Raw genomic sequence first — 16734 nt, 5'->3', positions numbered from 1 at the left:
AGCTTCAACAGTGCAGTAAAAAATGAAGAAATATCAGAACGAGCAATGTCMATGTCCGGAATATAGATACAAAATATATTTATATAGACATTGCTCGTTCTGCTCGTTCTGATTTTTCTTTAATTTTTTACATTTTGGATTATGTGTGTATTGTTTTGTATTGCTAGGTAATACTGCACTGTTAAAGCTAGAAACACAAGCATTTCACTGCACCTGCAATAATATCTGCAAGTATATATATATATATAGGGTAAAACAATATTTAAACATGATTAAAATAACTCTACTATATGTACAAAGGGCAGCRGTCTCTAAGGTGCAGGGTAGAGTATCGAGTGGTAGCCAGCTAGTAACAGTGACTAAGGTTCAGGGCAGGGTACTGGGCAGAGGCCGGCTAGTGGTGACTGTTTAACAGTCTGATGGCCTGGASATATAAGCTGTTTTTCAGAACAACACTTATCTAACATCTGCCTTAGTCATACATCAGGCCTGGTCTGGTCTGACACTGTGTCTGCTGTCAGTGTGCTGCCTGTTCACTACATTTCAGCCAATACAAGAGTGATCCTGCAGACTCTGTTTATGTAAGAGTCTCTTTTGATTACTCCTCTCTAAGAACTCTGCCCAATGTATTAACCATTATGTGTTATAGCCTGTAATGTCATTTCATTTTTGTACCAATGGAGGGCAATATTTCATCACTGGTATTTTCTCTAGGAAAGCCTCAGTGTTCTGCACCCAGTGGCCATCACCATTATGATTGTTCTGTATTACAGCCATATCTATTGAGCTTTGCATAGAGCTCTCACACATAAAATAACTTTGTCCCCCTGATGTCCCTGAAATTCAGCATTCATTGTGCATGAAAGAAGACTGTGATGCATTGTTATAAAGATGAGTGGAGTATAGGTTGAATTGATTGTTCTTTTTGGAGTGTCATTTTCCCTGGATTAAGAATTCCCCTCTGTACTCTAGCAACAGAGTAAGACAGTCTGAAGGATCATTCATATAAACTCAGTGAATTGTGATGAAATTTGGAGCGGCAGGTAATTTAGTGTGTTGGGCCAGTAGCCAAAATGTTGCTGGTCTGAATCCCTGAGGTGAAAAATCTGTTTATGTGCCCTTGAGCAAGGCACTTAACACTAATTGCTCCTGTAAATTGCCCTGGATTAGAGTGTCTGCTAAATGACTAAAATGTATTCTCCCTCCTTTGATATTAAGCTGTGATTGGACTTGGGGATTTACAATAGCTTGTTGCTAGGCAACATCAGCAAAAAGCCTCTACCATCCTCATGTTCTCTCTATGAACCCATAACTATTTGTGTGTTTTGAAGTGGAGTGTCATCCTGAAAACCAATAAGATCAGCTGACAAATGTTGACAACAGTAATTCGCTAACTTTATTCATATATTGTATGTTTCTACTATTGCATGCATGTATCTCAAATGAGCTACAATACAAATGCACTAAATGTTTTTTGATGCACTATAAAGACTGTGTAATGATTTGGAATTGTAACAGTTTCGTTGTGTTTCGTTAGATTTAGTGGTATTTTAGAGACACAGTGAGGAGACAGATAGACAGGTTTTTGCCGCAGTTAGATCAGATATAAGTGGAAATACAGCATAAGGCTATTGATAGTGGTTCTCTGGCAACACACTGTATTACGCAATTCTGTTGAGCCAAAAGTGGGTTCTGTGTATAAATCCTAACAATTAGTTCTACTTCAAAGGATTTTAAAAGATGTCTATACATTGCCTTCGAAAAGTATTCAGACCCCTTGACTTTTTCCACATTTTGTTACGTTACAGCCTTATTCTAATATTGATTAAATTGTTTTTTCCCCTCATCAATCTTCACATAAAACCCTATAATGACAAAGCAAAAACAGGTTTGTAGAAATGTTTGCTAATTTATACAAGATGAAAATCTAATTTACATAAGTATTCAGACCCTTTAGTCAGTAGGCTACTTTGTTGAAGCACCTTTGACAGTGATTACAGCCTCGAGTCTTCTTGTGTAGGACGCCACAAGCGTGGAACACCTGTATTTGGGGAGTTTCTCCCATTCTTCTCTGCAGATCCTCTCAAGCTCTGTCAGATTGGAAGGGGAGCGTTGCTACACAGCTATTGTCAGGTATCTCCAGAGATGTTCAAGTCCGGGCTCTGTCTGGGCCACTCAAGGACATTTAGAGACTTGTCCTGAAGCCATTCCTGCGTTGTCTTTGCTGTTTGCTTAGGGTCGTTGTCCTGTTGGAAGGTGAACCTTGGCCCCAGTCTGAGGTCCTGAGCGCTATGGAGCAGGATTTCATCAAAGATCTCTCTGTACTTTGCACCGTTCATCTTCATCTCGATCCTGACCAGTCTCCCAGTCACTGCCACTGAAAAACATCCCCACAGCATGATGCTGCCACCAACATGCTTCACCATAGGGATGGTGCCAGGTTTCCTCCAGACTTGACACTTGGCATCCAGGCCAAAGAGTTCAATCTTGGTTTCGTCATACCAGAGAATCTTGTTTCTCATGGTCAGAGTCCTTTAGGTGCCTTTTGGCAAACTCCAAGCAGGCTGTCATGTGCCACTCTACCATAAAGGCCTGATTAGTGGAGTGTTTCAGAAATGGTTGTCCTATTGGAAGGTTCTCCCATCTCCACAGAGGGACTCTAGAGCTCTTTCAGAGTGACCATCGTGTTCTTGGTCACCTCCCTGACCAAGGCCCTTCTCCCCCGATTGCTCAGTTTGCGGACAGCTCTAGGAAGAGTCTTGGTGGTTCCATACTTCTTCCATTTAATGCTGCAGACATTTTTTGGTACCCATCCCCAGATCTGTGCCTCGACACAATCCTGTCTCTGAGCTTTACGGACAATTCCTTTGACCTCATGGCTTAGTTTTTGCTCTGACATGCACGGTCAACTTACAGTTGAAGTCGGAAGTTTACATACACCTTAGCCAAATACATTTAAACTCAGTTTTTCACAATTCCTGACATTTAATCCTAGTAAAACATTCCCTGTCTTAGGTCAGTTGGGATCCCCACTTTATTTTAAGAATGTGAAATGTCAGAATAATAGTAGAGAGAATGATTTATTTCAGATTTTCTTTCTTTCATCACATTTCAAGTGGGTCAGAAGTTTACATACACTCAATTAGTATTTGGTAGCATTGCTTTAAATTGTTTAACTTGGGTCAAACGTTTTGGGTAGCCTTCCACAAGCTTCCCACAATAAGTTGGTGAATTTTGGCTCATTCCTCCTGACAGAGCTGGTGTAACTGAGTCAGGTTTGTAGGCCTCCTTGCTCACACACTCTTTTTCAGTTCTGCCCACACATTTTCTATGGGATTGAGGTCAGGCTTTGTGATATCCACTCCAATACCTTGACTTTGTTGTCGTTAAGCCATTTTGCCACAACTTTGGAAGTATGCTTGGGGTCATTGTCCATTTTGAAGACACATTTGCGACCAAGCTTTAACTTCCTGACTGATGTCTTGAGATGTTGCTTCAATATATCCACATAATTTTCCTACCTCATGATGCCATCTATTTTGTGAAGTGCACCAGTCCCTCCGCAGCAAAGCACCGCCACAACATGATGCTGCCAACCCCGTGCTTCACGGTTGGGATGGTGTTCTTCGGCTTGCAAACATCCCCCTTTTTCCTCCAAACATAACGATGGTCATTATGGCCAAACAGTTCTATTTTTGTTTCATCAGACCAGAGGACATTTCTCCAAAAAGTACGATCTTTGTCCCCATGTGCAGTTGCAAACCGTAGTCTGGCTTTTTTATGGCGGTTTTGGAGCAGTGGCTTCTTCCTTGCTGAGCGGCCTTTCAGGTTATGTCGATATAGACTTGTTTTACTGTGGATATAGATACCTTGGTACCTGTTTCCTCCAGCATCTTCACAAGGTCCTTTGCTGTTGTTCTGGGATTGATTTGCACTTTTCGCACCAAAGTACGTTCATCTCTAGGAGACAGAACGCGTCTACTTCCTCATCGTTATGACGGCTGCGTGGTCCCATGGTGTTTATATTTGCGTATTATTGTTTGTACAGATGAACGTGGTACCTTCAGGCATTTGGAAATTGCTCCCAAGGATGAACCAGACTTGTGGAGGTCTACAATTTTTTTCTGAGGTCTTGGCTGATTTCTTTTGATTTTCCCATGATTTTTCCCATTGATTTTCCCATTTCCCATGATGAAGGTAGGCCTTGAAATACATCCACAGGTACACCTCCAATTGACTCAAATGAGATCAATTAGCCTATCAGAAGCTTCTAAATCCATGACATCATTTTCTGGAATTTACCAAGCTGTTTTAAAGGCACAGTCAACTTAGTGCATGTAAACTTCTGACCCACTGGAATTGTTATACAGTGAATTATAAGTGAAATAATCTGTCTGTAAACAATTGTTGGAAAAATTACTTGTGTCATGCACAAAGTAGATGTCCTAACCGACTTGCCAAAACTATAGTTTGTTAACAAGAAATTTGTGGAGTGGTTGAAAAATGAGTTTTAATGACTCCAACCGAAGTGAATGTAAACTTCCGACTTCAACTGTATATAGACAGGTGTGTGCCTTTCCAAATCATGTCCAATCTATTGAATTTACCACAGGTGGACTCCAATCAAGTTGTTGAAACATCTCAAGGATGATCAATGGAAACAGGATGCACCTGACCTCAATTTCAAATCTCATAGCATACTGTTTAAAAAAAAAATGTTTTCGCTTTGTCATTATGGGGTATTGTGTGTAGATTGCCGAGGAAATGTTGTTATTCAATCCATTTTAGAATAAGGTTGTAATGTAACAAAATGTGGAAAAAGTCTAGGGGTCTGAATACTTTCCGAAGGCATTGCATATACAATGCATGCACAAACATCAAATGGCGTGGCATGGTATTCCTTAGAGGATAGCTGTAAACTGTATTTGGTTCTCAGCCTAGTCCAAAGACAAATGTACTGTTTTCATGGCGAGCATGACCTCACGCTGCACTATCGGAAGTCTGCTCTGATAAATCAGTAATTGAGGGTTCTTACTTAATTTGCTCTCTTGCAAACCCAGATTTGTGTTTAGATTGAGAGGGCTGCTTGACTGAAACATTGGGAGTCTAAAGCAATTAAAGTCTCTGCTCATAAGATAAAGCATGCCTCCAATGTTTTGCTTTCATCATAGCTGAGTAAACACTAAACAGAAACCAAAAAGACAAAGTCAAAGCCCTGTGTGCTGGTCCATTATTTCCCGCTCATGCTTGATGTTTATAGTCTACTTATTGCCTACTTGGCTCCACATCCAATTTGAGTTGAAAGGTCATTTTAAACAGGGCTTCACTTTATCAAGTGAAAGAAAAGGAAACAAGGATTGCATAGACTCATAACAACAGTATGGTAGCCTACAGTATGAGTGCTGAGTCGTGTTCTGGTGCTTGACAGGGTCATAACAGCCATTGATTGGTTACCTGGACTGGTCGAGCTGTTTCATTTCCCTACTGCTGTGATGGAGTGTTGCTTGCTAGGACAGGCCCTGACACCCGTTCCAAAGCCGGGATCTCAGAGGCCCTAGGGAGATGTCTGTCGTGCGTGTGTGTCTGGCTCATCTCAGCATTGAGAGTGACAGAAAGCCCAACCAGCATGACCATGACATAGGGATTATCTTGATATGATGAATTTGCTTCATCACCGAATTTCTGTACAATTCTGTAGAATTTCTAATACAGCTTAGAAGCATGTCTAAACAGCTGAGCTTTGAAGTGTAGTCATACACTGGAGTTGATTTGGAGCAGGTGTGGACGGGTATTTGTATTTATTATGGATCCCCATTAGTTCCTGCCAAGGCAGCAGCTACTCTTCCTGGGGTCCAGCAAAATGAAGGCAGTTCATACAATTTTAAAAACATAACATTACATTCACAAATTTCACAACACACTGTGTGCCCTCAGGCCCATACTCCACCACTACCACATATCTACAGTACAAAATCCATGTGTACGTCTGTGTATAGTGCGYATATTTTCATGTGTGTGTGTGTATGCATGTGTCTGGGCCTATGTTTGTGTTGCTTCACAGTCCCCGCTGTTCCATAAGGTGTATTTTTATCTGTTTTTTAAATCAAATTTTACTGCTTGCATCAGTTACTTGATGTGGAATAGAGTTCCATGTAGTCATAGCTCTATGTACTACTGTGCGCCTCCCATAGTCTGTCTTGGACTTGGGGACTGTGAAGAGACCTCTTGTGGCATGTCTTGTGGAGTATGCATGGGTGTCCGAGCTGTGCCCCAGCCAGCAGTTCAAACAGACAGCTTAGTGCATTCAACATGTCTTGTGGAGTATGCATGGGTGTCCGAGCTGTGCCCCAGCCAGCAGTTCAAACAGACAGCTTAGTGCATTCAACATGTCATGTGGAGAACTTGTAGCTTAAGATTTTTCTATAGCAAAGAAAAGTCTTATCAGTTAGAGGACCACTTTGCCTTCCATTCCATTTGACATTTGATAGCCGTGTGATAGGAGAGACTGTGTTAGGTAGGCCTAATAGATCTCTGTGTCTGAAGTCTGAAAAGAACTGGTGTTCCTGTGGAGTGGTTGTTGTTACTGAAATGCCTATGTTCTGCAGGAGAGAACACACTGTTTAGGCAGTGACTCAGGCTGCATGTATTATTGTGATTAGCTGGAGCTACTGCAGTGTGGGGAGAGAGAGAAAAAATAGAGAGTGGGGGAGCGAGAGCTTCCCTGCATGTCTATGCGATTGTGTTTTCACTGGTCTACTGCATTAATATACAATGCAGTTTCCCTCTCTCCACTCCCTCCTTCTCTCCTCCACTCTTTCTCTCTGTGTGCTAATCTTCACTCGCTCTCACTGCTCAAATCTCTTTCTCCTGCCTTTGGCTCTACTCTCTACAGTGAAGATGACATCCCCAGTTTTGATGAACCAGCGAGCCCCTCCTACTGGCCGGTGGCTGCCCAGCAAGACCCCACAAGATCGGGCTTTCTGGGTGAGGACTTGCCCCCTCTAAAGTGGTTCTTCAGCAAAGGCACTGACAGCACCGGCTAGGTCTGAGTAAGTACTGCTCTGAAGGAATCTTTCACGGATAACAAGGTGGTATTGATAGCACTGACAGAGTAACAACAAAGAATGTGTGTGATGACAAGATTGTGTGTGTAGCACATATTAACTGCCTGTAACTGCTCTGCTTTTGTTTGCCCATCTCATCATCTCACCATGTTGATTGATTAGTTCTTATACTATGACAGGGGAATTTTAGCCAGATGTGATAACGCTATAGAACAGCTGCCTGCTCCGGTAGTAGGGAAGAGTATTCTATTGTCACGACACTGAGATGCTGTGTTAGCATTAAATGTGTGTCTTTGTTTACCCATCTTCTTCAGCATCAATGTGCAGTAGCATCCCTCCTCTCATACAGTAGATCTCCAACTTCATAGGGGAATCATAGCATTCACATTCTGATGCCTCTCTCTGCTATGATGTACTGTTTTCTTCAAAGGATTCTGAAAATATCAGTGTTAAATCTCACTTTTTCTGATCGCTTTCTTTTGCCTAGATCTCTATGTAGGAAATGAACATACAGTGCAGGTTAGATCGAAACTTGGTAGAACAAACAATCATCTCTCTTGACAGTTCAATCGGGAATCACATGAATTTTTTGCCACGAATTTTGGACCACAAAACTTTGATTTGTGTCCTGAGTTTGCCATTGGTAAGGCACTTGGTGAGTTATTGTTAGTTGAACGTGTGCATTGKTAGGCCTGTGTGGCAAAAATATATTCTGTAGGCTATCAAAATAAATAAAGAGAGTTGCACACTCTATATACAAGCTCCGAGTAATTTATTGGGTAAACCACCAACGTTTCTGCATCACTGTGCCTTCTTCAGGGTGAAGCCGAAACGTTGGTGATTTACCCAATACATTTCTAGGAGCTTGTATATAGAGTGTGCAATTCTCTTTATTTTGTAGCCTGCAGTCTACTTGCTGTTAGTCAGCACCTCTACCAACTTTCTTGGGTGTGCACCAATATATTCTGTAATTAAAAAAGGAAAAGCAGAAAAGTCTGAAATTATCAAAATGATCAAAGATGTATTTCCATGGAAACAGTTGTTTCCCTCTGTCTCTCTCTCACTTCTTCCTCAGGTTCCTCTCAGAGCAGGTGACAGCTCCTGTTTCTTTATAAGGCCCACACTCAATTGTATTACAATATGTACATATTAATCATAGTGGTTCATAATAAATTATGATATTCAAGTCTTTAGTCTTGTTACAATACACCTCATCCTCACTTGCTTTAAAATGGTCATCATTAAAAATGTATGATGATTACTATGAAATATCTGCCTTTCCCCTCTGTCTTACACTGAGGTGACTGATGAAGGTATATTAATGTATTTTCAATGGACTAATTTCCACTCAAAGACAGAGAGGTGGGTTGTATAGAGAGGGGTTTAACTAGGGACAGATATAGTTGGGTTTATTAGCTATTCCAAAAGGTGCATAGAGGGGTATATGGAGTGGACATAGCTATACATTTAGAATAAAATATATCCATACAGTGCCTTCAGAACGTATTCACACCCYTTGACAAAATGAATTTTCAAACATCTAGACACAATACTCCATAATGACAAAGTGAAATGCAGAAATATCTCATTTACATAGAGTAAGTATTCACACCCCTGAGTCAATACATGTGGCAGCGATTACAGCTGTGAGTCTTTCTGGGTAAGTCTCTAAGAGCTTTGCACACCTGGATTGTACAATATTTTCACATTATTATTTTAAAAAATCTTCAAACTCTGTCAAGTTGGTTGTTTATCAGTGATAGACAGCCATTTTCAAGTCTTGACATAGATTTTCAAGACGATTTAAGTCAAAACTGTCACTCGGCCATTCAGGAACATTCACTGTCTTCTTGGTAAGCAACTCCAGTGTATATTTGGCCTTGTGTTTTTGGTTATTGTCCTGCTGAAAGGTGAATTTGTCTCCCAGTGTCTGTTGGAAAGCAGACTGAACCAGGCTTTCCAATAGGATTTTGCCTGTGCTTAGCTCTTTTCCGTTTCTTTTTATCCTAAAAAACTCCCTAGTCCTTACAGATGACAAGCATACCCATAACATGATGCAGCCACCAACATGCTTAAAAATATGTAGAGTGGTACTCAGTGATGTGTTGTGTTGGATTTGCCCCAAACACAATGCTTTGTATTTATTTCTTTACCAATTGTTTTGCAGTTTTACTTTTGTACCTTATGGCAAACAGGATGCATGTTTTGGAATATTTGTATTCTGTACAGATTTTGTTCTGTTCACTCTGCCATTTAGGTTAGTATTGTGGAGTATCTACAATGTTGTTGATCCATCCTCAGTTTTCTCCTATCACAGCTATTAAACTCTGTAACTGTTTTAAAGTCACCATTGGCCTCATAGTGACATTCCTGAACGGTTTCATTCCTCTCCGGCAACTGAGTTAAGAAGGATGCCTGTATCCTTGTAGTGACTGAGTGGCTTGATACACCATTCAAAGTGTAATTAATAACTTCACCATGCTCCAAGGGATATTCAATGTCAGCTTCTTCTTTTTTTACCCATCTACCAATAGGTGCCCGTCTTTACGAGGCATTGGAAAACATCCCTGGTCTTTGTGGTTGAATACGTGTTTGAAATTCACTGCTCAAGTGAGGGACCTTACAGATAATTGTATGTTTGGGGTACGGACGTGAGGTAGTCATTAAAAAATTATCTTAAACACTATTATTGCACACAGAGTGAGTCCATCCAACTTATTATGTGACTTGTTAAGCAAATGTTTACTCCAGAACGTATTTAGGCTTGCCATAACAAAGGGGTTGAATACTTATTGACATTTTTCTAAGCATAATTCCACTTTGACATTATGGGGTATTGTGTGTAGGCCAGTGACACAAAATCTCAATTTAATCCATTTTAAATTCAGGCTGTAACACAAAAAAATTGAGAAAAAGGCAAAGGGTGTGAATACTTTCTGAAGGCACTGCATATGGAATATGCAGCATATGGAAAATATGGAACGGATTTAGGGAGTATCCATATAATGAAAGAAGTGTGGGGTAGGGAAGAGGAATTGTCAAGAGAGGAATATGTGAATTTGCACTTGTGTTTACCTGTAGACAGGAAGCGGTGCAAAACAGTGTGAAATGTGACTTGGAGAAAGAGAAAGGGCTGAAGGCGGTGAGCAGATAGAGCCAGGTGGTGTAGCTGCGCTCTAGCGCAAATCCATGCATGTTAATGTGAGTCGTGATGAGAGGAGAGCTCTGCTGCTGTAGCTCTCCCATACCCTCAAGTGTCATTTCCAAAAGCCTGCTTATCCCTGCTGATTGATCCTCTTTGTGTGATGTCTCTACGTCTAAATAGTTCCTTTGTAAAGAGTCTGTCTGAGGTACAAATGAATGTACCCATATGGCATCAGGTTTTCTGAGTTGCTGATGTCGTGACCAGGGACTTAGCAATAGAAAACAATCACAGTGTCAGTTTTAGGGTTTAGGGATGGGACCTGATAGGGTTAGGTAGGGAAACTAGAACTGGTAACTTGACAGAATCTGTGCAACTGATGTACATTTGTAACATGTTAGTGATTCACTGCCGCCTACAGCCCATACGTTACAGTAGCACCTGTGGCCCCTGGTCACCCTGCAGTTTGAATGTAGAGCAACACCAAGACTGAGGTGAAACCTCTCTGTGCTCTCCTCCCCTGCAAAAGGACTGACTCATACCACACATTATTCAACATACAGATAACATCTCAGAGGGTTGATCTAGCTGCAGATAGCTAATTCTCCTCTATGTGTTTTCCCCTTGCTGCTAATAAGCTCTTATCAATCTAACTAAATGAATAGAGAACATCTGGTTATCTGACGGTCTATGCAGCAACTATTGTATTAGAGACAAGCTCTGGTTATTATATTTTACTAGACAAGTCAGTTAAGAACAAATTCTTATTTACAATGACAGCAGGTTAACTGCCTTGTTCAGGGGCAGAATGACAGATTTTTACCTTGTCAGCTCAGGGATTTGATCTAGCAACCTTTTGGTTACTGGCCCAACGCTCTAACCACAAGGCTACTTGCCACCCCAAGTCCTGCCAACTCAAAAACTGCACAATAAATGTGTAACCARGGGGGAACTAGTACATTTCTCTGAGAAAAGCTGCTTCAGTGCTACCAATCATCCAAAACACTTGAAAGTCTTGTAAAATAATTTGCATTTATTTGATCAAATAGACTTTGAAAGGGTAAACATGTAGAAATTCCTCTTGTCAAAAGTCTTGCTGTTACAAAAGTAGTTCTTCATGCAGCGTAACAGGTTACAGGTTCTTCTTGGTGAAGCGCCTGAATGGCTTCATCATTGCTGAAAAGACCCTGACAATCAAGGTTCGTTTTTTGATAGGCTGAGATATGGAGGGTGAAACCTCTCCAACTGGAGCTAGAAACACAAGAGAAATGGATGGGGTAAGAGAGAAAGAGAAATTGAGCGAGAGTGAGAGAGAGAGAGAAATACAGTATAATAACTTTGAAAAATAACAGTGCTATGAGTTTGGTAGGCATACTCTATGTTTCTAACACACACCTAAACAAAACTACAAGCTATAGCAGAGCTCTAAAACATCCTTACCTATGCAATGTCCATCAGTAGAGGGAATCTCAGTCTGTTCCTGGACTGAATGGCAGTCCTTTTTGTTTCCTCTCTTGGAACGCTAACAGGAGAAAGGTAAAGAAAATGGTACAGAGAATATATAAATAAACACTTCTGAATCCAAGGCAACAATTTAGTGATGAATAAAACATATTTATCGCATGTATTTGTCTTATCATAGCCACATCAATAACATCAGCACCTAACTGGAACAACAAAAAATGCTAACTCCCTGCTATACCTTGAAGTTGATCCTGAGTTTGGTCATTGAAAAGCAAAGGAAGCTCCTTCTTGCTTTCTGCTCAGCCCCCCTCTCTGTCTCAGCCTGGTCTGATGGGTTTGTTGCAGCAGAAGCTGGTCTTGACGCCTCCTTGCATCCCTGTACCAGCTGCTGGGTCAAGGACTTTACCAGGACTCTGTCAAATGCAGGGTCCTGGGAGGAAATAGCTGCTTGCAGGGTGTTATAAGAGCCAAACTCCTCCATGAGGTTTTTATGTACACCTCTGAACACTCTGTGGATGTGCAGGTTCTGGGAATATGTCTGTGTCCTGGAGAATCTGGATGCAGCACAGAACTCAGACAGGACTTGTCTGATGAGTTGCTGAGATGTTTCTGTCATGTCTGCTGCCTGTTGGGAGGGTCCATCTAGGGCTGAGGGTCTGATCTTCGATAGCAACCGTATCACCAGTATGGTGACCAAACACATGACATCATCTTTGCTGGAGTCCATCAAGTACTGCAGTAGGAATGCAGTGGCACTGCTGATGTCCGGGGTGATTAAGAGCTCCCTCAGATGGCCAGAGCTGCTGGGGATGCACATCTCCTTCTCTTCAATGTCAATCCCATCTCCCTTTGGTACCAAAGAGGTTCCCTTGCTGGTGAAAGACGGAGTGGGGGATCGAAAAGAGGCTTTAGCACTCGGTGGTCGGCTGCTGTCAGTCATTGGACTGTTACGATGCAGGGGTTCAYCTGTGTGTGCCATCATCTTTGTCTTTAGGTCACTTGTAGAAATCTCTGGCATTTTAGAGTCCCTGAAGTCGATGCAGGAGCTCCTGACTATGGGGCAGGTCAGATCAAAAGGCACTTCGTCAGGGATGGGAGTGCCAGGGAGGTTGATCTCTAACTCACACTCTGACCTAGGACCCTTTGAAGAGCTGGACAAGGAACTACGACCCTTTAAAGAAGTGGATRAAGATGAACAGGTTCTAGGGATGTCTTGGCAGATTTCTTCACTGTCATCCTCACTTTTCTCAACCTCCTTCAGCATAGTTCCTACCATATCGTTGATCTGAAGGAGCTCCCTGGAATCCTTCATTCGCCCTAAGTTTGAGATTTCACTCTGGATAGCAACCAGGATTTCCCCAAGGGTCTCTTTGGAAGAAGCATTTTCTGTCCTTTCGGATCCGGATGGCTTCAGCCCTGTGAAGAAATCCTTAAGTGTGTTCTTCATACTGACGCAGATGGTCTTAGCTGTTGACCAAAGCTTCTCCTCTGATATTTTAACACTCAATTCAGTATCATCCAGTTGGGAGCCCCCGTGGGAGCACTGCGAAACTTTCCCACTTCTTTCCAGTTGCACAGTGCCAGTGGACTCATTTTTCTGGAAAATAGTCGCTATTCCTTTGACAAAGGTTTCCACTAATCCAGAGGCTGTATTTTGAGAGGACATGGAGGCAATCTCTGATGGCGAGCTAGATGATAAGCCAGCCTGCRGACTTTTCTGAAGACCAGTATGGCTGATCTGTGTGATAAAGGAATGACTGGATCTCATCAGCACTTTACTCACTGCCTCTTCTGCCTGAGTCTGAAAGTCATTGCTAGAGAGCTTCTTAATGCTCTGAATCAGACTAGTAGAGGACTGTGTGATTCTGACACTCTCTTCTGAGCTCAGTTGAGAATATTGAGTACTCACACTCAAGTCTTCATTGGGTGAGGGTGACTGGGAAATAGTATAGTCATCCAGCTTTGATAGGACACCATCAACAAACCAACAAGCCTCTAGGGACTCATCAGATGAACTGACAACGGCCAAGGATTTACTCTCCACTTTTGATAACTCTSACTTGTAGATGGAAAAAACACTGCTAAGAACTTCTTGAGTACTGGTATCCAGATTGGAGAGACACAGAGCTGGTATTGGTTGGCTCTCACTGGGAACTCTACTAAGTTTGGTGCTGGGTAACTGGACCTCAACAGTTGAAACAGTTGCCTTTTCCAGGGTGTCTGAAGACTCCTGAAGAGAAGCATCCTTAGCCACACCTTCTTCTCGAGCGGATGGAGTTAAAAGGTCCCTCAGCTTTGCTCGTATAAGGCCGTAGAGTGTGCGGGCTGGAGAGAAGGTTATCTTCTGTGAAGACCCTGTTTTGTGATCATTTACAGGAACTGGCCAATCAACTGCTTCACATGTGCCTTCAAATGATGCTATCGTCTCCATGCCTCCCACAAATGCCTTAACAATCACTGTGGCAGTGGAGGTTACAGATGTCAGGGCTGTAGAGCTGATATTCAGGGGTGCTTCAGTAAGGCTAGGAGCAGCACTAGAAGGCCTAGAGGAAGGAGCCATGCCAGAAGAGCTACTGACTTTCCTTGTAAGGATGGTGCTCACCGCCTTGAGGGCTTTAGACTGAAAGTCGGGGTTAGAGAGGGTCTGAAGCTTTCTGGCCACCACACTGGTAGAGGATCCAGTCTCTTTGAGAAAGTGAGTGGTTCCTTCTTTCCCAGATGGACACTCAACATCAAGGTCACATTGAAGATTGGTCAGAAATTTAGACCCCAAGATTGTCATCTTCTTGGCCAGATCCAAGAGGATGCTGAAGTCCTGTGCCATTTTGTCCATTGTGCCGACAATGGCATCCAGCACATCATCGGTCACAGGGTCCATGAGGGGCTCGATAAACCCTACCCACTCTGGCTCAGACGTTTTGCTCTGTAGCTCGGCCAGGATCTGCACCGAGGCTACCCGAATGACCTCCTTGCCTGCTGCTATGTCCTGCCTGTCCATAGGGGGGAAACTCCCCGAGCTGGCCTGAATGGCCACTGAGAGGCCAGAGTTAAGCTGGTGTACTACCTCTCCCACGATAGCACAGCTCAACTCGGAGGAGCTGGGGTTGGAGTGACCCTCAACCAGGGATATCAGGAGGCTCTCTTCCGTTACCCCAAAAAGAGCCTTCAGAGGCTCCTCCATGAGGGGAGCCTCTCTAGTTGCAGGCAAGCTCTGCAATGAGGTCTGGGACCTTGAAGATAAACACACAATCACCACTTATGCCATGCAAATGTGACCAACTGGTATCTTATCTGGGTCATTAGTGAGCCTGAAAACCAAATTAGAGCAATGATGGTTTACTTCTCATACCATCGTAGTTCTAGAAGCCTAAAGCCAACTGACACAATTTTTTTGCTGAGTTTTATGTTTATACGACATCAGAATATGACTAATTCTGAAAGGCATGTACCTGATCTATTTATTCATAGATTACTTTATGGCTTACCCAGTAAAAATTACTTTCACCTGGACCCACCCCCTCAGGGGCAACATTTCTGACCAGAACTTAAAACTACAAGGTATGAATTCCAAGTTAATAATTTATGATAAGTATGGGTCAGGTCTTGAAATATTAAGTTCAAATATTGCGTGAACATACCTCTTAGGCGACCAGCATGATGATGAGGTTCTGCGAGTGGATTTTTGGCGGCACCTGCACTGCCATTCCTCCTCCTCTCCTTAGTCCAGTAGTTCATCTCACTGATCAGCAGCCTTTTCTCTCTCTCATCCAGACTGCCTAAGGAATCCCAGACCCTGTCAGAGAGCACTGGGATTCTGGAGGTTGCCCCACTCCTCAGGTCACCCCATGATACGAGCTAGCGCTGGTAGGAGAAGCGGAGGGCTGTCTGGGTCACGACCTTAACAATCTTCAGACACAGCATGGAGAGCGCTCGAATGTCAGCTATGACCAACAAACAGAGTAATGTTTTTGCCAATCAACCAATTCCATGACACCATTCCCTATATATATATAGTGCACAACTTTGACCAGAACCTTATGTGGAGAGACTTACGTTATTTTTCATGCCATGCTGAATCACTCTCCATTGGCTAGAGAAAAGAAAGAAAACATATTTAGCTGCACACTGTGTTGAGTTATGGAGTCACTAGATAGCCATGTTAGGGATAAAAAAAGTGTATTTAATTAAGCTATTAGCAAGTACATGAGCATTTTGTTTTGATTTACAGGAAGTGAGGGGTGTGGTTACGTGATGTTAGGGTTAGTGTAGTGTTTAAAATCCCATTTGTGGTTAGAAGGTGCACTATGACTATAAATTCAGATAAGTTGTATGTGAGGTTGGAAAAAGACATGGAACTTGCTCATCAGTTAGACTCCTCAGGAAAGAGAGGAGGATTGGGGCACAGCATGTCCCAATCTTGAGAGAAGGCATTAGAGTCCTCTGAGCCTCCTTCTCCAGCTGCTCAATGATAGATCCCCTTTCCCGGAAACCACACCCGGGTGTCTGAGAAGACTCTGGAAACCGCAAAGAGAAATCTAAAGTTGAATCTGAACTTTATTCCTAATTTCCTTCACCTAGTGATTTGATTGCACTGGACAGGTAAAAGCACATCTCTCTGCGGGCCTCCACTATATTGCTTTCACCTATATAGATACTATCTTCTCAATCAGTGTGATGAATTTGAACACAACCTGCACCCAACATTAAGTAATCTCGGACCTGCACCAATGCTGCTGTCCTCCTCCACGGAAGTCTTCTTGGCACGGCCACTGGACTTACGTTTAGCCTACATGACAACAGATTATAGGTCTCATAGCAGATCTAAGGTCAGTGTAGTGTCTCCTAATCTTTAAGGTTAGATATAGTGATAGTAAACTAATCCAGAGATCTGGCCTAAGTAGGCAGAGATGTGTAAAGGACAGCATATTTCTTACCTTGCCTCCTGTCCTGTCTTGTTGGTCTCATGTGTCTCGTTTCATCCTTCATATTCTCCACAACTTTATTTTGGTCATCCGGATGATCCTCCAATTCACCTTCTGGTGGATAAATGAGAGGTCAATATCA

The 16734-nt window shown here is 42.5% G+C and overlaps 1 protein-coding gene across 1 annotated transcript; it reads right to left on the bottom strand.

Annotated features, from left to right (window-relative positions):
- Positions 1-11219: 11219 nt before the first annotated feature.
- Positions 11220-15518, bottom strand: LOC111974618 (serine-rich adhesin for platelets). Its single transcript, XM_024002491.2, has 4 exons — positions 15309-15518; positions 11909-14900; positions 11647-11728; positions 11220-11457 (listed from the first exon to the last, which is right to left on the bottom strand). Exons 2-4 carry the CDS (start codon positions 14849-14851, stop codon positions 11339-11341), a joined length of 3144 nt encoding a protein of 1047 aa, XP_023858259.1. The 5' UTR covers positions 14852-14900; positions 15309-15518; the 3' UTR covers positions 11220-11338.
- Between the last annotated feature and the right edge of the window lie 1216 nt (positions 15519-16734).

This window comes from Salvelinus sp. IW2-2015, linkage group LG15 (assembly GCF_002910315.2).
Source record: "Salvelinus sp. IW2-2015 linkage group LG15, ASM291031v2, whole genome shotgun sequence".
Lineage (NCBI taxonomy): Eukaryota > Metazoa > Chordata > Actinopteri > Salmoniformes > Salmonidae > Salvelinus > Salvelinus sp. IW2-2015.
The sequence above is the reverse complement of the archived record's forward strand: the minus strand, read 5'-3'. Positions and strand labels throughout refer to the sequence as shown.